Source organism: Callithrix jacchus, chromosome 1, assembly GCF_049354715.1.
Source record: "Callithrix jacchus isolate 240 chromosome 1, calJac240_pri, whole genome shotgun sequence".
Taxonomy (NCBI): domain Eukaryota; kingdom Metazoa; phylum Chordata; class Mammalia; order Primates; family Cebidae; genus Callithrix; species Callithrix jacchus.
Genome location: NC_133502.1, coordinates 39,576,875 through 39,601,130, shown reverse-complemented (window position 1 = coordinate 39,601,130; position 24,256 = coordinate 39,576,875). Strand labels below are relative to the sequence as shown.

The 24,256-nt window shown below is 38.0% G+C and overlaps 1 protein-coding gene across 20 annotated transcripts in view; it reads left to right on the top strand.

The window, feature by feature from the left end:
* LMO7 (LIM domain 7) overlaps nucleotides 1-24,256 on the top strand; it is a 228,749-nt gene that overhangs the window by 85,145 nt on the left and 119,348 nt on the right. For all 20 annotated transcript variants that reach the window (XM_078345847.1, XM_017970816.4, XM_035296152.3 and 17 more), the window contains exon 3: nucleotides 8,563-8,632. In XM_078345847.1, coding sequence (XP_078201973.1) covers nucleotides 8,563-8,632 — 70 coding nt within the window. The remainder of the gene's footprint in view (nucleotides 1-8,562; nucleotides 8,633-24,256) is intronic.

Below are 24,256 nucleotides of genomic sequence, written 5' to 3'. Positions count from 1 at the left end.
CTTTTTTCTTAGAGGTGTTTCTGGTTTTGAATTTCCTAAGGAGGACAGTTGCTTACATACAGCGCTCCCGCATGCCATCACTATTTATTGATGCTGATCTGTTTTTATAGCCTGTTGAAATTTTGTGAAAACTTCTTCTTTGCTCTCAAGTAATATAAGCTTTGAAGTTTCCATGTTACATGATAGTCCAGCAATAGGCAAACAATGGTGCAAGGGTTCAAGTTCATAAAAATGAATGTAAAAATGTTAGTGTGCTTTCTGTCTGTGGCAGTGTTTTACGGTTGAGATCTGCATGCCTTCTTTTTAAGCATCATGGTTCATTTCACCTGTGATGTCATATCTATACCTAGCAAAAAACATGATTGTTTTTTCAAAGAAAGAGTATATCAAGTTAAAAGCTTGGCAAACAGCAACTTAAAAATTCACTTCACTTTTGATAGACACACTCTAAAGACTCATTTCAAGTTTTGCAGAAGTTTTTTTGTTTTTTTAATATTGTGGCCTCAAAGTTGAGGGTTGAAATCATGAAGAGTGACTGATATATCGCTCTCATTTACCTGAGGGATCGAGAGGAATTTAGTAACATTACTTCATAGTTAGATAGTACAGGGAGCCAGATTCCTTTTGCTTTCTGTTGTTTTTGTTTTGAAGACTTTTTAATAGAACAGTTTTGGGTTCACAGAATAACTGAGGGGAAGGTACAGAAAGATCTCATGTTCTCCATGCCTCCACACATGCACAGCCTTCCCCATTAGCACCATCCCCAAAAGAGGGGTACATGGGTTACAAATGGTGGATCTACCTTGACACAGCATCATCACCCGGAGTCCATGGTTTACATGAGGGTTCATTCTTGGTGTTGTATGTGCTGTGGTTTTGGATGAATTTATAATGACATGCACCCATCATTACTGTATCACAGAATTGTTTCACTGCTGCAGAAATCCTCTGTGCTACTCCTATCCCTCCCTCCCTTACTTCTAACCCCTGGAAACCACTGATCATTACTGTCTTTATGGTTTTGCCTTTTCCAGAATGTCACATACTTGGAATCATACAGGGCATAGCCTTTTCAGGTTGGCTTCTTTCACTGAATCATATGTACTTTCTTTCATGTCTTTTTATGGTTTGATAGCTCATTTCTCTTTAATGCTGAATAACATTCCACAGTCTGGATGTTCCAGAGTTTGTTTATTCATTCATCAAATGAAGGCCATATTGGTTGCTTCCCCGTTTTGGCAATTATGAATAAAATTGCTATACACATCCATGGTATAGTTTGGCCCTGTGTCCCATGCAAATATCATGTCAAATCGTAATTCCCAATGTTGGCGGGAGGGACCTGGTGGAAGGTGATGAGATCATGGGGGCATGCTGTTCTCTTGATAGTGAGTTCTTACAAGACCTGATGGTTTAAAAGTGTGTGGCACATCTGCCTTCACTTGCTGTCTCTCCTTCTCTGCAATGGTAAGGCGGGCTTGCTTCCCCTTTGCCTCCCACCATGTTTGTAAATTTCCTGAGGCCTCTCAGTCATGCGTCCTGTTAAGCCTGAGGAATTGTGAGTTAATTAAACCTCTTTTCTTTATAAAGTACCTAGTCTCAGGTACTTCTTTATAGCAGCATGAGAACAGACTAATACAATCCATGTTCAAGCTTTTGTGTAAATGTAAATTTTTAGCTCCTTTTGGTAAATACCAAGCAATATGATTACTGGATCCTATGGTAAGAGTATGTTTAGTTGTGTAAGAAACTGCCAAAATTTCTTTCAAAATGTCTGTACCATTTTGCATTTCTACCAGCAGAGAATGAGAGTTCTCATTCCACATCCCTGTAAGCATTTGATGTTGTCCGGGTTCTGAGTTTTGACCATTCTAATAACTGTGTAGTGGTATCTCATTGTTGTTTTAATTTGCATGTCCCTGATAATATATCAATGTGGAGCATCTTTTCATGTGCTTATTTGTCATCTTCATGTCTTCCTCAGTGAGGTGTCTGTCAGGGTCTTTGGCCCATTTTTTTAATCAGATTTTCTTACCTGATTAAATCAGATTTTTAATCAGATTTTCTTATTGTTGACTTTTTAAGACTTCTCGTATGTTTTAGATAAGAGTCCTTTTTCAGATAAGTCTTTTACAAATATGTTCTCTCAGTCTGTGGCTTATCTTTTTATTCCTTTGACAGTGTCTTTTATAAAGCAGGTAATTTTAAATTTAATGAAGTCCACTGTTTCAATTATTTCTTTTATGAATTGTGCTTTTGGTGTCATAGCTAAAAAGTCATCGTCAAACCTAAAGTCTCTAGACTTCCCCCTATGTTTTCTTCTAGTAGTTTTAAGAGTTTTTGGTTGTATATTTAGGTCTGTGATCCACTTTGAGATCATTGTTGTGAAGGGTAAGGTCTGTGTCTAAATGCCCTTTGCTTTTGTGGTGATATCGGGAAATTTTCTACTACTCAGTGAAACCCATTAGTACTATAATTACTGAGGGTCTCAGAATAAGAGGTATCTGCCCTGAGGCTTCTCAAGCTTTGCTAGACTCACTTCAGGATGCTTCAAGCAGAACAGTAAGGCTATGAGATAAAGTTCCATCATAAGAAAGTGATGACTACAAATTACTTTGGGACTGATGTTGCTGTTCCATACACTTTCCCATGTTAACATTTACTGTTAACTTTTACTGTGTGTTGTAGGTGATCCAGCAGTATTCAAAATTACTACCATAGAGATTCTAGAAATTAAACTTACATCAATTTTGCTAGCAATCTTTGAAAATATTAAAATATTAACTTAAAATTTTAGTAAGGCATTTACATAATTAAGCTAACCAGTCCAAATTAATATATCTGATAGTTTATTTTTTATCGACAATGGCAGTAAGAGAATATCAAAGCTTGGCTTGTCTGGCAACAAAAAAATACTAGAGAGGAGTGTTTTTGGTAAAAGCCAAAAACATTTCTAGCATTTGAAAGCAGAGGTAAAATATTTAAAAATTTCTTTATAAAGAAGATAGAGATTTTTGAATCATTTGTTTCATATTTCACGGAAATATTTCTGCATTTAAAACGGGGCAGTGGATTTTAGTAAATATCTGTAAAGCACCTGTGAAATGCCAGGTGTTTTACTAAGGGCTAGGCGATGCTGTTTGGGGGGAGAAGGTCATCTGTGCCTCTAGCAGCTGGACTGTCTGATTGCTCTGCTGCCGATCCCAGCATAGTGCCATATTTAGTACACATTAAAATGCTTAAGGAGCAGAATTTGTGTTTAGAGGAAAAGTAAGGAAATGCATTAATGCCATGTAGTGGATAAAACAAAAATCATGTGTGAAATAGGCACAAAGACCAATAGAACAGAATAGAGAATGCAGAAATAAAGCCGAGTACTTATAGTCAACTGCTGTTCTTCCACAAAGCAAACAAAAACATAAAGTAGGGAAGGGACAGACTATTCAACAAATAGCGCTGAGATAATTGGTAAGCCACATGTAGAAGAATGAAACTGGATGCTCATCTTTCCCCTTATACAAAAATCAACTCAAGATAGATCAGAGACTCAAATCTAAGACCTGAGACCATGTAGATTCTAGAAGACAACATTGAAAAACCCTTCTAGACATTGGCTCAGGCAAAGACATCGTGACCAAAAACCCAAAAGCAAATCCAACAAAAACAAAGATAAATAGATGGGACTTAATTAAACTAAAAAGTTTCTGCACAGCAAAAGAAGTAATCAGCAGAGTAAACAGACAACCCACAGAATGGAAGAAGATCTTCACAATGTGTACATCTGACAGAGGACTAATATCCAGAATCCACAAGGAACTCAAACAAATCAGCAAGAGAAAAAACAAACAATCCCATCAAAAAGTGGGCTAAGGACGTGAATAGACAATTCTCAAAATAAGATATACAAATGGCCAAGAAGCATATGGAAAAATGCTGAACATCCCTAATAATCAGGGAAACACGAATCAAAACCACAATGCAGTAGCACCTCACTCCTGTAAGAATGACCATAATACAAAAATTAAAAAAAAATAGTTGCTGGTGTGGATGCAGTATAAAGGGAACAGTTTTACACTGCTGATGGGAATGTAAACTAGTCCAGCCACTATGGAAAACAGTGTGGAGATTCTTACAGAACTAAAGGTAGATCTACCATTACTGGGTATCTAACCACAGGAAAGTAAGTCATTATATGAAAAAGATAATTGCACACCCATGTTTATAGAAGCACAATTTGCAATTGCAAAAATATGGAACTAGCCCAAATGCCCATCAATCAGTGATTGGATAAAGAAGATATGGTATAAATGTGTATACCATGGACTACCACTCAACCATGAAAAGGAACAAAATAATGACATTTGCAGCAACCTGGATGGGATGGGAGACCATTATTCTAAGTGAGGTAACTCAGGAATGGAAAACCAAACATCGTTTGTTCTCAACGTAAGTGAGAGCTAAGCTATGAGGATGGAAAAGCCTAAGAATAACGTATCGGACTTTGGGGACTCAGGGGAAGAGTACAGGGTAGTGAGGGGTGAAAGACTACACACTGGGTACAGTGTCCAGTCCTCAAGTGATGGGTAGTGTTGGGATGGGTAGTGATGGGATGAGTAAGTTCTTCGGTAGCGATTTCTGACCCGCATGTCATAAATCGCTACCGAAGAACTTATTCACGTAACCAAACACCATCCGTTCTCCAAAAATCTACTGAAATAAAAAATAAAACATTAAAAAATCAAAAATCATTGCTCTTTAATTGGTGAACAATATGTAATACATTTATTATATCTTTAAAAAATTTAGTTATTAATAGAAGTTTGATAATATGAGGAGATATTTAGAAAATGCATATGAAAAAGATATTAGAACTATGTATGTGTGAATGACAATACAGTAATTCCCAGGTTAAAAAGTTCATTCAGTGTATTAATATGTTATTCAAAGTCATCTTTCTTGTTCATTTTGAAAATCTTTGGAAATAGGAGCTCAAAAGTTGTCCATAAGTTTTGTACCTCAGCTGAAAATCTTTCTGGTAAAGGGAAAAATGAAATTTGGCATTTAAAACTAGTTCCTGGACGCTAATAGAAACAGCATCAAATTCTAGTTCTCACTAAAGCTCTTATAACTGAGCCAGACGTTATATAGAGCTTTATGTATAGTTTCCTGAATTTCCTCTCTGAGTTATATTTAAAGGTGGGTTATATTTACTGACGAGGCTTTTGAACAGAGCCAACTCTCTAGTATCTGTCATCGTGCAACTCCTCTGAAGGGAGTGGACAATATGTTTGAGGCTGAAGGAGGGGAGTGAGAAGAAAAGGAAGGAGGCGACTTGAGAGATACCTTTGTGTGGGGTGCTGCTATAACACGATACCATTAGGCAGTTTATAAACCATAGACGTTTATTATCACAGTTCTGGAGGCTGGGAAGTCTAAGATCAAGGCACTGGCATATATGGAGTATAATGAGGACCTGCTTCCTTCATAGACAGACTTCTAACTGTAACCTCACGTGGTGGAAGGGGCAAGGCAGTTTTCAGGAGCCTCTTTTATAAGGGACCTAATCCCATTCTTGAGGGCTCTACTCTCATGACCTAATCATGTCCCAGGGGCTCCCCCTCCTAATACTGTTATTTTCAGGGTTAGGATTTCAAGGTATGAGTTTTGGGAAGAATGTAAACATTCCGATCCTAGCAAGGGGTGAGCTGAGGGAGGAGAGAAGTTGCTGGCTTTACCTGTGAATGCTCTGCCTTGGGCGGTGTCAAATTACCAGGTGCTCTCTTCTGGTTTTGATCTTACCAAAAGAGCAAGCCTCTGATTCACTAACCAAGCACAGAACCCAGCTCAGGCTCTGGCCTTAAGGAAAGGCTTGGAGGAAGACAGAGATAATTCTACCTAGGGCTAGAGAGCTGGAACAAGGGGAAACAAACAGATGAAATGGCTCCTTGACTGATTCTAGATCCTACTACATAGAGGTATCTGGAAGGTTATTATGTTACCTGAATCTTGAATAGGGTCAGTTACCTGAAGCCAGTGTTACCTTAGGAATTCCATATGTGTGATTGAAAAACGCTTATGCAAAGAAGTTCTACTTGTAGAAAAGAGCATTTCCACAGATGGCCCTTGTTTTTGATTTGACCTAAGATTATGCCCGCATTTCTCTAGGCACACTTAAATTTCACAGACGTTTAGATTTTGTAAGACTCACTGTGTTTCTCCTTAGAAGAAATAGTCTAAAAGGTTTTCCTTCAATTGCATATGAAAATAATTTTTGATGATTCACAATTTAATTGGATGTTCAGTATTTGCCAAGACTACCTGTGTCTTTTCTCCAGCTTGTAGTGTTAGAATAGATGACCTTTGTAACTGCTAACAAAATAATACAGCATTTTCCTCCAGTGACTCAACTTTTTAGAGGCTAGTTCATGTGTTGTTCAGAGTGCTGTTTTTTCCTCATGGTTATTTCCGTGTTTGCATATGTACTTGAAGGTTTAGGGTGGAAAAGGAATGCTAATCCATGTGTGTATGTCGTTTCTAAGTAATAGCTTTGGAACCCTCTGATGAGGTAGGAGTTAATTAACTCATTACTGGGAGACGACATTTATCTTTTCTGTTTCTTTTAGCTGTATCTTCTACTTTCCTTGGCTGACTGGATTGAGAGTAGGTGATATTATTAATTCTAATTCCAGAAACTGTATTTTTAAAAACATACTTTCTCTTACAATATCAGTAACATAAAAATGATACGTGATATAAACAGATAAACGGAATGACCTGGGCAAAGTCACCAGTGCCTCAAATAGGTGGAACAGGAATTTATGACACTCTTCCTCCAGCCAGACTTCCCTGACATTTTATATGTTGCCCCAGCTCATAATGGCCTCCAATTTATGTCATTTAAAGATTAAATTTCAAAATACAAGTTACTATAAGAAAGTCAGTGCCAAGGTAGTAGTCACAAACTGCAAATAATTTCTTGATTTATACTTGCCAGAATTATGTTCCCATTCAGTAATACTGCAGTTAGTAGTTCTTCTGTGCATTGCAAGAATGCCACCAGTGATGGAAATATAGAAATACCTTGTTCATAGGAAACAAGTAGAAGAATTAATTAGGAATTATTATTTCTGATAAATTTACTAAATTCTTTTCTGCCTCCTTAGCTAGTGGTTAAGAGAAACAATCATGTGGGCATGAGGGTGAAAGCTTTCCTTTCTACTTGGCTTTCTGTGTACAAATCAGAAATTAGGTGTCAGGGAATAATTGTTCTAGCGAGAGGATGGTATTACTAACTATATCGACTAACTTATCAAATGATCTTTGTGTGTAGAAACCATGAAAACAGAAAAACATCATTTGTTCACCAAACTACATCTTCATAAGCCAGTTTTGTAATTATGAATCCTGCCCAACAACATTCTGTAGGTTATTACATCAAGACTTTTGTCTTTTTTATTTTTAGCATGCTCAAGTGTATATATAAGTCTTTGGAATGTTGAAGGAGTGACATTCCACAGGCTTCAGATTTTCTTTTTTTCTGCTTTCCATTGTGCCAAGGAGACAAGTAAATTCAGAATGTTTAATGATTTCTCCTTGATTTGCCTTCTTTCTGGAGCTCTGTTACAAAATAAAAAATTGTTTCTTGTGGATGGTTTTTGAATAGGAAAATCTGTTTCAAGGTAGTGTTCTCTACAGTGATTAATGATTAATTAACCAAGCTAACATTAATAGAAAAGCATTTTTAGAGTATTAAATTTCTACATGACCTGGTGCAGTGTTACTGATCAACCATAAAAAAAGGATTCTTCATAATCTAGATTTAGAAGCAAAATTGTACTCAAGTTTCAGTTGTCAAAGCCAAGTTTCTTTTTTATAGAGTACGGAGACATATATATCTTTGCAGTATCTTTCATTTTAATTTAAACTTGTTCTGTTTAATCTAAAGTACTAGACTCTAGGTAACTTAGTTAATTTGGGATATTCTGGTACATTTAATTTAATGTTTGCCCCATCATTCTGCTATGGCAATAAAGCAGTCAATTATGGGCTTGAATGAATTACCAGAAAGTTAGCTGACTACTTGTATGAGTCTGCCTTACCTTTTAAATGTGGCAAAATAATATGGTTTTGAAGCTACTTTTAAAAATGATCAGTTTGAGAAAAAAAATCAGTGAAAACTATTAGTAGAAAATAGTATTCTTTCGGTGAAGTGAACAACATTATGATGAAGAGGTTCTTAAACTGGCAATTGAAACAGAAGCAAATATATCTTTCTTTAATAAATGTGAAACTAACTCTTTGAAGGATGGCTTTGGACATAGAAGTATGTCTGTGTCCACACATAGAGAATATAGAATAGTGAGGACCACTCACCGTGTGTGGGGTGTTTTTCTTTGTCTCTCAACTTGATTTCTTGGTTATTTGCTTTCTGACGGGCTGTTGGCTCTGTATAACACATTTGGGGGAGGGAGTACTGATATATGTTATTTTTGAGAATGCTCAAAAAATTACTAAACTGATATTGGCATCTTGTAATTACATATGTTATTTATTTACTTTCAGTTTGATTAATAAGCTTAAACCTGGCGTCATTAAGAAGATCAATAGACTGTCTACACCAATAGCAGGATTGGTAAGTAGAAAATTTTCTTCACAACTAAATTTATTTGTCTTTGAAATGTAAAGAGGTGGGCAGAGGCAGGTATTTGTATCTGAAATTACCATTGAAAGTAGGTTATAGTCTTTTTGTTTAGGCAAAGTGTGGTGATGTCCTCATTATATCTGTAATTCCTTTCTCTGTTTCCCTATTGCCTGGAGGCTTTTATTTTTTAATTGTTTGTTTATTGTGATTTTTGTGCCATCAGGCTTTATATGTTTCCTTTCTTAGCTTATTTCTTCCACAAATTACATTTGTTCAGGGTCACCACCACCTTGGAAGCTCAGCCCTGTGTGCGCTGTTTGCTGGCTACCGCAGTGATGCCCCAGACTGCGAGATGTTCACCAGCGGATATGTTTCTGCCACATAATGCTTTTGCGTTACCCTCAGCCAGCACACAGATCCTAAGTGCATTTGCAAATTAGTCAACGCCTGCTAGCTCTGTGGCTTTATGTACAAGGTTTTCCACCAAAGTCCTGTGTGAGGCTGGACAAGTCACTGTCTTCCTCTTTGCCACAGTAATATTACCCATAAAAAGGGTGTGATGGTTCTGTAGATTCTTTCTAGCTTTCAAATCAGGAATTTGTGTATGAAATGTACCCCACACTGTCTCAAGGTAGCTATTCAGATGGGGTAAGATATTTCAGAGGACAATAATGGTATGGGGCTCTGTCTGTGGAAATAATATATGATTAAATACAAATGATGGATAATATTTAAAATGTTAGAAATCCTTAAAAATCAACAGGATGGTAGGAGTCAGCTAAATGAACTTCAAAAAACACTGAAGTTTAAGATAGCCAATAATTGGAATGTAAAAACAAAGTTTACTATTTTTAGACTATTCATGCTGTTTATAATACATTTGGGAAACTTCTGTTTGTCTGTTCAAGTGTTTACAGATGTTAAAGGCATGAGAATTTAAAATTTTATTGCAGAAGTTGTGAAAATCTCATTAAAATCTGGGTGTTGGTTGCAGAGTGCTTCTCAGAAAATATCTGTCTGGGAGAGAAGGAATGAAAAGTTTTTAATAGTTTTACTTCAAAACATAATACCTGTAAAGTTCCCAGAGCAGTTGGGCTCAAATATTAACTCCTCCCTTCCTACCGAGTTGCCTCCATTCTATGTCTATCATGAGTAGATAGGTGACCTAACAATTTTATTGGTTTCAAATTTGGTTAGGTTAAAGAAATTATATAAATATGTGTGTTAGGTTAAAGAAATTATACACACACACGCACACACACACACACACACAATTTTCTACTAGTAATATAGTGAGTCAGAAGAGGTTTATTATTTAAGGAATAAAATGGAAAAAAATTAATACTTGAAGTCTTTTTAGGAGGAAATATTCAGTTTAATAAAACAAATGAGGTTTATTTAAAAATGACTTAGGAAATATTTTTATATAATGTACTTTTAATATTGTTTCAATAGTATTGAAACTATTTTTTTCAAATGGCTTGAATTAAATAGCTTATTGCTTTAATTTAAAAGCGTCATTTCTTGGATCAATTACATGCATTTTAAAGCAAATTAGACTTTGATCTCACACACCCTGCATATTTGGAATGCTCGAATTGTAGTGGTTTGTTGTTGGCCAGTGGAAGTTATATTCAGTTTTCTGATTATATGATTACATGAAAGCACAAATGTGTTTTATTTTTAAATTCAGAGATCTCTCCAAGGATTCCTATTTCAAGCATCAGAAATTCTATCTAGTTGGGATTTTATCTTTAGAAATTAAAGTGAACTGTATTTCCGGTATATTAAATAGGAATATTTTTTGAATACAGGGCACGGAGCATTTTCGATTGGCTGTGGGAGCATAAACAGCTGCAGAACTGGGCTAAGCCCAATTGGTTTGAAGTTGTTATAATGCCTCATATGACTCCTTCTGATGCCTGTTTGTCAGGATGGTTATATTAAAACTTTTCAAAGCCTTAATTCCAAGTATGAATCAGGGCTCCAGCAGATGCCTGGGAGGGTTGTTATGAGGACTAAAAGGATAATATATAGATAGTCTGACATGCAGATTGTCAGTGAATTTTTTTTTTAACAAATAAGTGAGCGCCTACTAGGTTGAAGATTTTTCTAGTTTATAGGTATGTATCAGAGGAACGAAGACAATCACAAACCATGACCTCATAGAGTTTACATTTTAGTGAAGGAGGGGAGCCCAGACAAATAAATTAGCAAACAAGCAAGAAAGCACCACATAATAAATGTGCCACAGAGCATTACAGTGGACGGTGACATTTGTGGCATGCCTATGAGCAGTTGTATTGGGACTATGAAGACTGACCTCTAAAAATTTCTTAAGAAGGAGGATGTTAGAAACCTTAGCTGACACTCACAGAAAATGAATGAATAACTCGAGCCAGAATTGTCATACTAATTATTTTTGTGTTCACAGCATCTAGCACAGTGACTGATATATATAGGAGATCAAGATTTATTAAAGAAATGAACAAGATTTCCATTGTGAAAAATAATAGATTCTAGAATTGGGTCTTTGATGGGATAGCGCTATAGGTTGGATTGTGTCCCTCTCCCCCAAAATAAATATACTAAAGTCCTAAACTCTAGTACCTTAGAATGTGACCTTATTTGGGAATAAGAGTTGTTGGAGATGATATAACTAGTTAAAAGGAGCTCATACTGGGGTAAGGAGGGCCCCTAATCTAATATGACTCGTATCCTTATAAAAAGATGGCCTGTGAAAACACAGACACACTGGAAGAATGCCATGTGAAGAGAGGATTGGAGTGATAATTCTACAAGCCAGAGAACACTTAAGACTGCTGGAAAACTATAGATTTCATAGGGAGTGTGGCTTTTGCTAACACCTTGATTTTTGACTTCTAGCCTCCAGAACTGTAAGACAAAATATCTTTGTTGTTTTAAGCAACCTTGTTTCTGGTATTTTGTGCCAAAAGGAAAAAAGTACTGAATACAGCTCTAGGAAATTAATACAGAATAGGTACATGTTTTAGTTGATACTTGATGTAAAAAAAAAACCACACCTTTTTGCTTTGAAATAAATATAAATTCATAGGAAATTGCAAAAAACAGTACAAAAAGAGCCTCTGTACCCTTCACCCAGTTTTCTGCATTTCTATCACAGTTTCTTTGGTGTCTCTTAGTTGAGGTTCCCAAAGAGGAATCTGAATGGGTTAGGCTGCTTTTTCTTTGAAGGCTACTGGTGTCACAGGTCACTGGCTAGCCTGTGGATGAGTTCCATAAGAAGACAGTCACCTTGGCCAAATGAGCTATGGTCGGGAGTGCTGATTTTCTTTGAGTCATTCAGTTCAGGTTGAGGTGGGTTCTGTGAAGGAGCTTTGTGTAAGGTAGATACACCAAAGCGATTCAAATACAGTAAAAATTTCTGTGTAAAGGTTTAAGTTGAGTAGTTATGGTGTTCCACACCCCATCTTCCATTACTCCTTTCTTACACCCCTTGCTATAGCTATGCTCTTCATCCAAGTTACCTCAGCTACCATGTGTATTTAGGTTTGGTGTCAAGGCAACAGATTTACCTTTTGCATATGGACCTGTGGGAAAAACATGGAAGACATCCCTTGAGCAATGGCAATGCAGAGAGACATGTTTAGATAATTTAGAAATATACTGAATGTTTTTCTTGAAACATTCATGTAATTATTTATCTTTGGGAGGAAAGCAACCATGTTTCCCTAGATTTTTTCTTGTATGGATAGGGCTTTTTCACTTGGCTGAGTTTAATTTTTATAAAGAAATACATGTTCTCTATCTCTTCCTTCTGTTATTGAAAAAGCCATGTTTTTTTTTTAATTATGCTTTTAAGTTCTGGGGTACATGTGCAGATCTTGCAGGATTGTTACACAGGTATACACATGACATGGTGGTTTGCTGCCTCCATCCCCCTCATCACCTACATTAGGTACTTTTCCTAATGTTATCCCTCCCCAATCTCCCCACACCCTGCTATCCATCCCCTGGCCCCCCACCCCCACAACAGACCCCAGTGTGTGATGTTCCCCTCCCTGTGTCCATGTGTTCTCATTGTTCAACACCCACCTGTGAGTAAGAACACATGGTGTCTGGTTTTCTGTTCTTGTGTCAGTTTGCTGAGAATGCTGGTTTCCAGATCCATCCATGTACCTGCAAAGGACACGAACTCATCCTTTTTAATGCTGCATGGTATTCCATGGTACATATGTGCCATATTTTCTTTATCCAGTCTATCACTGATGGGCATTTTGGTTGGTTCCAAGTCTTTGCTATTGTAAGCTGTGCCACAGTGAACATACATGTACATGTGTCTTTATAATAGAATGATTTATAATCATTTGGATATGTACCCAGTAATGGGATTGCTGGGTCAAATGATTTCTACTTCTAGATCCTTGAGGAATCGCCACACTGTCTTCCACAATGGTTGTACTAATTTACACTCCTACCAACAGTGTGAAAGTGTTCCTATTTCTCCACATCCTCTCTGGCATCTGTTGTCTCTAGATTTTTTAGTGATTACCATTTTCACTGGCATGAGATGGTACCTCAATGTGGTTTTGATTTGCATTTCTCTAATGAGAGAACATTTTTTCATATGTTTGTTGGCTGCATAAATATCTTCTTTTAAAAAGTGCCTGTTCATATCTGTTGCCCACTTTTTAGTGGGTTTGTTTTTTTTCTTGTAAATTTGTTTTCATTCTTTGTAGATTCTGGATATTAGCCTTTTGTCAGATGGGTAGATTGTATATTTTTTTCCCCATTCTGGTGGTTACCAGTTCACTCTAATGACAGTTTCTTTTGCTGTGCAGAAGCTCTTAAGTTAGATCCCATTTGTCTATTTTGGCTTTGTTACCAGTGCTTTTGGTGTTTTATTTATGAAGTCATTGCCTGTACCTCTGTCCTAAATGATATTGTCTAGGTTTTCTTCTAGGGTTTTTATGGTGTAAGGTCTTATGTTTAAATCTTTAATCCATCTGGAGTTAATTTTAGTGTAAGGTGTCAGGAAGGGGTCCAGTTTTATGTTTCTGCACATGGCTAGCCAGTTTTCCCAACACCACTTTTTTAACAGGAAATCCTTTCCCCATTGTTTGTTTTTGTCAGGTTTGTCAAAGATCAGATGGTTGTAGATGTGTGGCATTACTTCTAAGGACTCTGTTCTTTTCCACTTGTCTATAGCTCTGTTTTGGTACTGGTACCATGCTGTTTTGATTATTGTAGCCTTGTGGTGTAGTTTGAAGTCAGGTAGAGTGATGCCTCCAGCTTTGTTTTTTGTGCTTAGGATTGTCTTGGTTATTTGGACTCTTTTTGGTACTATATGAAGTTTAAGGTATTTTTTCCAATTCCGCGAAGAAGGTCAATGGTAGCTTGATGGGGCCAGCATTGAATCTACAAATTACTTTGGGCAGTATGCCCATTTTAACAATATTGACTCTTCCTAATCATGAGCATGGAATGTTTTTCCATCTGTTTGTGTCCTCTTTTATTTCCTTGAGCAGTGGTTTGTATTTCTTCTTGATGAGATCCTTCATGTCCTTTGTTAGTTGTATTCTTAGTTATTTTATTCTCTTTACAGCAGTTGTGAAGGGGAGTTCTCTCATGATTTGGCTCTCTGTTTGTCTGGTATTGGTGTATAGGAATGCTTGTGATTTTTGCACATTGATTTTGTATCCTGAGACTTTGCTGAAGTTGCTTATCAGCTTATGGAGATTTTGAGCTGAGATGATGGGATCTTCTAAATACACAATCATGTCATCTGCAAATAGGGACAATTTGACTTCCTCCTTTTCTAATTGAATACCCTTTATTTCTTTTTCATGCCTGATTGCTCTTGCTAGAACTTCCAATACTGTGTTGAATAGGAGTGGTGAGAGAGGGCATCCTTGTCTAGTGACAGATTTCAAAGGGAATGCTTCCAGTTTTTCCCCATTCAGTATGTTATTGGCTGTGGGTTTGCAATAAATAACTTTTATTATTTTGAGATATGTTCCATCGATTCCCAGTTTATTGAGAGTTTTTAGCAAAAATGGCTGTTGAATTTTGTTGAAGGCCTTCTCTGCATCTATTGAGATAATCATGTGGTTTTTGTCTTTGGTTCTGTTTATGTGATGGATTACATTTATAGCTTTGTGTATGTTGAACCAGCCTTGCATCCTTGGGATGAAGCCTACTTGATCATGATGGATAAGCTTTTTGATGTGCTGTTGCATTCAGTTTCCCAGTATTTTATTGAATATTTTTACATTGATGCTCATGATAGATATTGGCCTGAAATTTTCTTTTTTAGTTGTGTCTCTGCCAGGTTTTGGTATCAGGATGATGTTGGTCTCATAACATGAGTTAGGGAGGATTCCCTCTTTTTATATTGTTTGTAATAGTTTCAGAAGGAGTGGTACCAGCTCCTCTTTGTATGTCTGGTAGAATTCGGCTGTGAACCCATCTTGTCCTGAACTTTTTTAAATTGGTAGGCTATTAATTGCTGCCTCAACTTTAGACCTTGTTATTGGTCTATTCAGGGATTCAACTTCTTCCTGGTTTAGTCTTGGGAGGGTGTAAGTGTCCATGAATTTATCAATTTCTTCTAGATTTACTGGTTTATATGTGTAGAGTTGTTTGTAGTAGTCTCTGATTTTAGTTTTTATTTCTGTGGAATCAGTGGTGATATCCCCATTATCACTTTTATTGCATCTATTCAATTCTTCTCTCTTTTCTTTTTTATTAATCTGGCTAGTGGTCTATTTTGTTGATCTTTTCAAAAATCCAGCTCCTGGATTTATTGATTTCTTTGAAAAGTTCTTTTGTATCTCTGTCTCCTTCAGTTCTGCTCTGATCTTAGTTATTTCTTGTCTTCTGCTAGCTTTTGGATTAGTTTGATCTTGCTGTTCTTGTTCTTTTAATTGTGACAATAGGGTGTCAGTTTTAAATCTTTCCTCACTTCTAATGTAAGCATTTAGTGCTATAAATTTCCCTCTAGACATAGCTTTAAATATGTCCCAGAGATTCTGGTATGTTGTGTCTTGGTTCTCATTGGTTTTGAAGAAGATCTTTATTTCTGCCTCATTTCATTATTTATCCAGTAGTCATTCAGGACCAAGGGTCAGTTTCCATGCAATTGTGTGGTTTTGAGTGAAGTTTTTAATCCTGAGTTCTAATTTGATTGCACTTTGGTCTGAGAGACTGTTTGTTATGATTTCCAATCTTTTGCATTTGCTGAGGAGTGATTTACTTCCAATTATGTGGTCCATATTAGAGGAAGTGTGATGTGGTGCTGAGAGGAATGTGTATTCTGTGGATTTGGGGTGGAGAGTTCTGTAGATGTCTATTAGGTCTCCTTGGTCCAGATCTGAGTTCAAGTCCTGGATATCCTTTTCTGTCTTTTTGATCTGTCTAATATTGACAGTGAAGTGTTAAAGTCTCCCACTATTATTGTGTGGGAGTCTAAGTCTCATTTTAGGTTGTTAAGAACTTGCTTTATGAATCTGGGGGCTCCTGTATTGGGGGCATATATGTTTAGCATAGTTAGCTCTTCTTGTTGCATCGATTCCTTTATCATTATGTAATGCCCTTCTTTGTCTATTTTGATTTTTGATGGTTTAAAATCTGTTTTATCAGAGACTGGGATTATAGCCCCTGCTTTTTTTTGTTTTTGTTTTTGCTCTCCATTTTCTTGGTAAATCTTCTATCCCTTTATTTTGAGTCTATGTGTGTCTTTGCACCTGAGATGGGTCTCCTGAATACAGCAAACCAATGAGTCTTGACTTTTTATCCAATTTGTGGATTTTATCCAATTTGCCAGTCTGTGTCTTTTGATTGGGGCATTTAGCCCATTTACATTTAAGGTTCATATTGTTGTGTGTGAATTTGTTTCTGCCATTTTGATACTAGCTGGTTGTTTTCTCATTAATTGACACAGTTTCTTCATTGTGTTGATGGTCTTGACCATTTGGTACGTTTTTTCAGTGGATGGTACTGGTTATTCCTTTCCATGTTTAGTACTTCCTTCAGGAGCTCTTATAAGGCAGACCTGGTGGTGACAAAATCCCTCAGCAATTGCTTGTCTGAGAAGGATTTTAGTTCTCCTTTACTTATCAAGCTTCATTTAGCTGGATATGAAATTCTGGGTTGAAAGTTCTTATCTTTAAGGATGTTGCATATTGGTCCTCACTCTCTTCTGGCTTGTAGGGTTTCTGCCGAGAGATCCCCTGTGAGTATGATGGGCTTCCCTTTGTGGGTAACCTGACCTTTCTCTCTGGCTGCCCTTAGCATTTTTTCTTTCAGTTCAACCTTGGTGAATCTGACAATTATGTGTCTTGTGGTTGCTCTTCTTGAGGAATATCTTTGTGGTGGTCTCTGTATTTCCTGTATTTGAATGTTGGCCTGCCTTGCTAGTTTGGGGAAGTTCTCCTGGATAATATCCTGTATAGTGTTTTTCAGCTTGAATTCAATATCCCTGTCATATTTGGGTACAGCTATCAAATGTAGATTAGGTCTTTTCACATAATCTTATATTTCTTTGAGGCTTTGTTCATTTCTTTTCACTCTTTTTCTCTAATCTTGCCTTCTTGTTTTATTTCATTGAGTTGATTTTCAGTATATGATATCGTTTCTTCTGCTTGATTGCTTGGGCTATGAAACTTGTGTATGCTTCACAAAGTTCTTGTGCTGTGTTTTTCAGCTCCATCAAGTCGTTTATGTTCTTCTCTAAGCTGATTATTCTAGTTAGCATTTCGTAAGGTGCTCTGTCCTGGGAAGGTGGGGTGAGGTTCTTAGTTTCTTTGCATTGGGTTAGAACATGTTCCTTCAGCTCATAGAAGTTTGTTATTACCTACCTTCTGAAACCTGCTTCTGTCAATTTGCTAAACTCATTCTTCATCCAGTTTTGTTCCCTTGCTGGTGAGGAGTTTTGATCCCTTGGAGGAGACGTGTTCTGGTTTTTGGTGATTTAATCCTTTTTGTGCTGGTTTCTTCCCATCTTTGTGGATTTATCTACCTTTGGTCTTTGAAGTTGGTGACTTTCAGATGGGGTCTCTGACTGGATGTTCTTTCTGTTGATGTTGAAGCTATTTATTTTTGTTTTTCAGTTTTCTTTCTAACAGGCCCCTCTGCTGCAGAGCTGCTAGAGGTCCACTCCAGACCCTGCTTGCCTGGTAATCACCTGTGGGGCCTGCAGAACAGCAAGGAGAACTGTCTGTTCATTCCTCTGGTAGCTTCATCCCAGAAGGGTAGCTGCCAGATGTCAGCCACTGCTCTCCTGCATGAGGTGTTTCTTTGGATATATGGGGGTCCGGGAGCTGCTTGAGGAGGCAGCCTGTCCCTTATCAGAGCTCACATGCTGTGCTGGGAGCTCCATTATTCCTTGCAGAGCTGCTGGGTAGGGATGTTTAAGTCTGTGGGAGTGGACTTAAGGTGCTCTGTCCTGGGAAGGTGGGGCCTTATTTATAAGTCCCTGATGGGCTGCTGCCGTTTTTTAGAGATGTGGTGTCCAGCAAGGAGGGAGTCTAGTCACAGTCTGCCTGAAGAGGTGTTGCTGAGCTGCCGCAGGCTCTGCCCAGCTGCTGTGTAAACTACCTTTAGATTTTGTTTACACAGTTAAGGTTAGAACTGCCTCAGTAACGGTGGTCTGCCTCGGTAATGGTGAATGCCCTTCCCCACACCAAGCTCCACCGTCCTGGGTTGAGCTCAAACTGCTGTGCTGGCTGTGAAAATCTTAAGCCGGTGGGTTTCAGTTTGCTGGTCTTTGTGGTGGTGGGACCTCCTAAGCTAGATCAGTTGGCTCCCTGCCTTCAGTCCCCTTTTTTTCAGGGGAATGGGCGGCTCTGTCTCACAGGCATTCCAGGTGCCAACTAAAACAGCTGCGCAGATTTGTGCTGGAAACCTGTGGTGCTTGTGGGCCTGGTGGGAATGTAATGTTCGGGTTCAGGGGAGCCCTTAGTTCCACTCAGAGGACATTTCTCGAGGTTCTTGGTCTATCACTCCTGCAAGAATGGGAGAGGAGACCATGGCACAGTATGTAGTAAATGCCAGACTCAAAAGTGTTTGTAGAAAGTGATTTATTTAGGTAGAGAGAAAGAGAGAAAGAAACAGCGAACTCTCACACTGAGTGAGAGAATCCAGAAAGATGGAATCCAAGAGAGGAAAGCAGTTTCTACACTGAGTGGAAGGGAATTGAGACAGAGATGGAATTTAGGAGGGGAAGACAGGCTTCCACGAGAGTGTGTGGAAGCGGACTCCAGAGGGGAAATCCAGGAGAGAGAAAGGCGGCTTCCATGAAGGGAGTGTTCATGGAAGGCGACCCAAATGTGCAGTCCAAAGGGGTATGGAAGAAGGGGACTTTTAACCCGGGAGGTACCCCCACCTTCTCTAAGACCCCTGGCCAATGAAAGGAGTTTCTTGGAACTTCTGCTGGAGCGATTGACTTTTGACCCTCTCCCCAGCCTGCAAAAATTAAAACAGAAACCATTAAATCTCCTGGATGGAGAGAGATGGGAGTGGGGCATGGCACTGGGAAGTTTTTGCCCTTAGAACTACGCCCCCTTGTGGACCCAGAAAGAGAACACATTCCCTCAGGAATCTCCTGGTTTGTGGGCTGTATAGACTGTGGGAGAAGTGCAATATCTGAACCAGGGTGCCAGAGTGGCCAGAAAAGATCATGATGGCCTCCGTTGGATAGCAGCGGGGGTCCTCTGGCCTGTTGCACTTCCCAGGTGAAGCAGTGCCCCATCCTGCCTCAGTTTGTCCTCCTTGGGCTACACCCACTGTCCAACCAGTCCCGTTGAGATGAACCTGCTATCTTGGTTGGAAATGCAGAGATCACTTGCCTTCTCCATCACTGTCACTGCGAACTGCACCCTGGAGCTGTTCCTGTTTGGCCATCTTGGCGGAAGTTCTCAAAAACCATGTTTTCTTAAAAAAATCTAACCCAAGAGTTTGAATCTTCCAAAAAATTAGCTGGTGTTAAATGTGGGTATGTTCAAATCCCTGAAACTCAAAACTAAAACTTTATTTGGGAATTAAAAAAAAAAAACCCAATTTTAAAACCTTGAAAAGTAGGTAGGATATCCTAATTATCCTGATAGTAAAACAGCTATTGAATCAGAATAATGTTTACCATCTCATATGTTAGTGTGCACAAAATATAACATGTTTACTAACATCAAGGAAGTAATTAACCCCAAGATCTACAGTCAGCCTGGAACCCTAATGATTTATTTGCATTTAGCTAAAGCAAGGTTGCTCAACCTTGGCACCGTTGACATTTTGGCCAGATAATTCTTTGTTGTGGAGGTCTGTCATATGCATTGTAGATTGTAAAAATATCTCTTGATATTGCCAGTGACTTCCATGGGAAAAAATTATCCCTGACTGAGAACCATGGAGCCAAAGAATCAAGAAGTTAAACACTATGCTTCACACAGGCTCTTTGGCTGGCTGACTATAGATTTGATTACCTACTCATGCTTCCCATTTTAATTTCTCTTTGAAAAGCAAAGATATTCTAGAAAATTTGGTTTGAATGATTCCTTTGAATGTCTGTGTCAATCAGTGGGCTCAGTGGGAAAATCCTCAGTGTATTTATGTAAAAAATTGGTGCTGAGTTGAACATCTTTCAGATGACTTTCAGGAGTAGAATGTGTACAGTGTGACCATAGAGGCTGGGAAGGTTGTCTCCTCATTCAGGAGTGCTGTAGAATGCAGAAAATGGGCAATGATGCCAGCTAGCTTAAGCTGTTGGATATGCTATTTTCCTTGCATTCATAATGGCAAGGGAAATAAATAAAAGGCATGTCTATGCATCCTTTCTGACTGCTATTTTCTGGAAGGTTTTGAATAGCTAATGTTTTTGTACCTGTGTGAAATTACTTCTGACTCTTTCATCTTTACTCTCCTACACACTTCCTCTCACTCTCCCACGGCGAAAAAGTGTGACCTGCTCTATGTGGAGGTCACTGCTGACACATTGGGTTGTTCCTTTCCAGCAGCAATGGAAAATTCACTTGAGAAATCTGCTATACCATTTAAATATTTCTACTCAAGTTTTGTCCTGTACTTTTCTAAAAATCATTCTCTTGTCATGAACTCTATTTGTCCCACCCCCCCTTGCCCCCTCTTCTGGAGGAGGAAAGGGGAGGTTTATGGGATCCTGGAGCTTGCAAGCCCTTACCAAAGATGAAACCAAGATGTGAGACCTCAAGACAGAGTGCTTTTTTTGGGGGAAAAAGCACACTTCTCTTTTCTTTCCCATCTAAGTGGAAATAATATAACAAGTACAAATATAATTACTGTTTTCATTCAGTGGTAGCACTTTTCTGGATAGGAAGCAGGAATATTGTGTGGTTGAAGAGAAAATACTCAAGGGATATTAGAATGTGGCTTGGATGAGTTATGGGAATAAGCAGACAATGTGCGCCTTGCTTCAAAGAGTGGTGATGTGGAGGGTTGCTCTGTGCTGGGTCAAGCCCCATGTGTGTCTCAGAGGGAGTATCTCTCTAGTGGTAATAAGCAATATAGACATTTGTGAGTATGTTTGGATGTTCAAGTGTACAAAACACTGGGGTTGGGCGTGGTCACTCACGCCTGTAATCCCAGCACTCTGGGAGGCCAAGGTGAGAGGACTGCTTGAGCCCAGGAGTTTGAGGCTACAGTAAGCTGTGACTGCATCACTGGAGTACAGCCTGTGTGACAGAGCAAGACTCCATATTTAAATAAATAGAATAAATTAAAAAAACCAAAACACGGATATAAGCAACAACTTGGGAAGAGATGCGAAGGTGGTATTGTAGAGCTAGTTTAAAATAACTACTTAAAGGTAAGATCATTCACATCTGTTTTCTCTTCTGGAATTTTATTGCTGATTTTGTAGATTTGTTTGAGGAGAGGATCTACCTAGAAAATTTAAGAAATGCTTCCACTGGGTGAAAGCTGTGACTCCCTCATCCTTTCCTACTTACTTGCCTCGTCACTGAGAGCAGCATTGGTACTGAGCTGATTCTGGCTGCCATGACCTCCATTGTCTGATGGCTGCAAACAGCCTCTGCAGCTTAAGGAGGGTGTGGTGGGGCAACACTGAAGTCCCCTCCTATAGCATGGGTCTGGCACAACTTCTGCCTCACGTCTGCTTTTGTTTTTTGGTACTTAGATAAATACTGAAGTCTGTATGTTTCTGTAAGTTATGTTTTTCAGTTTTTGTTTACTTTTCACCATTCAGTGTATTGGATCAATTTTATATCTATTGCATCAGACTTAGGTGTTTCATTGAGTTAAAAATATTTGATTTTTAACTTTTTCTTCCATTTCCTAATAGAGACAGTGAATATTAAATGATATCAATAAACCTGCTTAAAACTGCCAAATTGTGGTCTCTTTATTAAAACTACACTGAGTAAATATTTTTATTTCAAAGGGAGGGTGAACCATTGTCACAAGTTGTGATATAATGCCTCAAACACTAACATTTAAACTGTTCTTATTTTACTAGTTTTTCATCAATTTCTTTAAAAGCAAAATGCCAGTAACAAAAACATGGAGTGCTTTTTCTTCTAAATAAAGACATAGGAGAGTACAATAGTGTTACCATTATCAAATAGTATTGTTATACTTGTGTAAGAATTTCTAGCATAAAAGTTAGCCATTTACTAAAAATAAGGTTAGTTTATACATTGAAAATGATGTTTGCAAAAGGAAACTTCAGGCCAGTGTCCTTGATAAACATCAATGCAAAAATCCTCAACAAAATACTGGCAAACAGAATCCAGCAGCCTATCAAAAAACTTATCTAACATAGTCAAGTAGGCTTTATTGCTGGGATGCAAGGTTGATTTAACATACGCAAATCAATAAATGTAACTCGTCACATAAACAGAACTAATGGCAAAAACCACATGATTAACTCAATAGATGGAGAAAAGCCTTTTGATAAAATTCAACACCTCACTCCTTCATGTTAAAACTCTCAATATACTATGTAGAGATGGAATATACCTCAAAATAATAAGAGCCATCTATGACAAACCCAGAGATTACCTCATACTGAATGGGCAAAAGCTGGAAGCATTGCCCTTCCAATAGTTATTGGAAGTCCTGGCCAGAGCAGTCAGGCAAGAGAAACAAGTGGCATTCAGATAGAACGAGATGAGATCAAACTGTCCCTGTTTGCAAATGACTTGATTCTATAACTAGAAAACTGAATAGTCTTGGCCCCAAAGCTCCTTAAGCTGTTAAATAACTTCAGCTAAGTTTCAAGATACAAAATCAATATACAAAAATCTAGCAATCCTATCCACTAACTTGAGTCATGCCTAGAGCCAAATTAGGAATGCACTCCCATTCACAATTGTCACAAAAAGAATAAAATACCTAGGAATACAGCTAACTGAGGAGGTGAAAGATCTCTACAATAAGAACTACAAAAAACTGCTCAGAGAAATCAGAGGTGACACAAATAAATGGAAAAACATTTTATGTTCATGGATTAGAAGAGTCAAAATCATTAAAATGGCCATATTGCCCAAAGCAATTTATAGATTCAATGCTATTCCTATCAAACTACCAATGACATTCTTCACAGAACCAGAACAAATTTTTTTAAATTAATATGGAACCAAAAAAGCCCCCAAAGCCAGGGTAATCCTAAGCAACTAGAACAAAGTTGGAGGCGTCATACTACCTGACTTCAAACTATATTACAGGGCCACCATAACCAAAACAGCATGGTACTGGTACAAAAACAAACACATAGATTGATGGAACAGAGTAAAGAGCTCAGAAATAAGGCCACAGACCTATAACTATCTGACCTTTGATGAAGCTGACAAAAACAAGCAATGAGGAAAGAACTCCCTCTTCAATAAATAGTGCTGGCATAACTGGCTAGCCATATGCAGAAGATTGAAATTGGGCTCTTTCCTTGTACCATATACAAAAGTTAACTCAAGATGGATTGAAGACTTAAGTGTAAAGCAACAGATTATAAAACCTGTGGAAGACAACATAGGCAATAACGTTCTGGACATAGGCATGAGCAAAAACTTCACAAAAAAGATGCCAAAAGCAATTGCAACAAAAGCAAAAATTGACAAATGGGATGTAATTAACCTAAAGAGCTTCTGCACAGCAAAATAAACTATCAACAGAGTAAACAGATAACCTACAGATTGGGAGAAAAATTTTGCAAACTGTGCATCTGACAAAGGTCTAATACCCAGCATCCATAGGAACTTAAATGTACACGAAAAAAACAAAAACCCAATTAAAAAGTGGGCAAAGGACATGAGCAGACACCTTTCAAAAGAAGACATACATGCAGCCAATAGACATATAAAAGAAGCACAACATCACTAATAATTAGAGAGATGCAAATCAACACGACAATGAGATATCATCGCACACCAGTCAGAATGGCTATTACTAAAAAGTAAAAAACAACAGGTGCTGTCGAGGTTGCAGAGAAAAATGAACATTGGTGGGAGTGTAAATTAGTTCAACCACTGTGGGAAGGTATGTGATTTCTCAAAGAGCTAAGAACAGAACTACCATTTGACCCAGAAATCCCATTACTGGGTATATACCCAGATCATTCTGTCATAAAGACACATACACATTTATGTT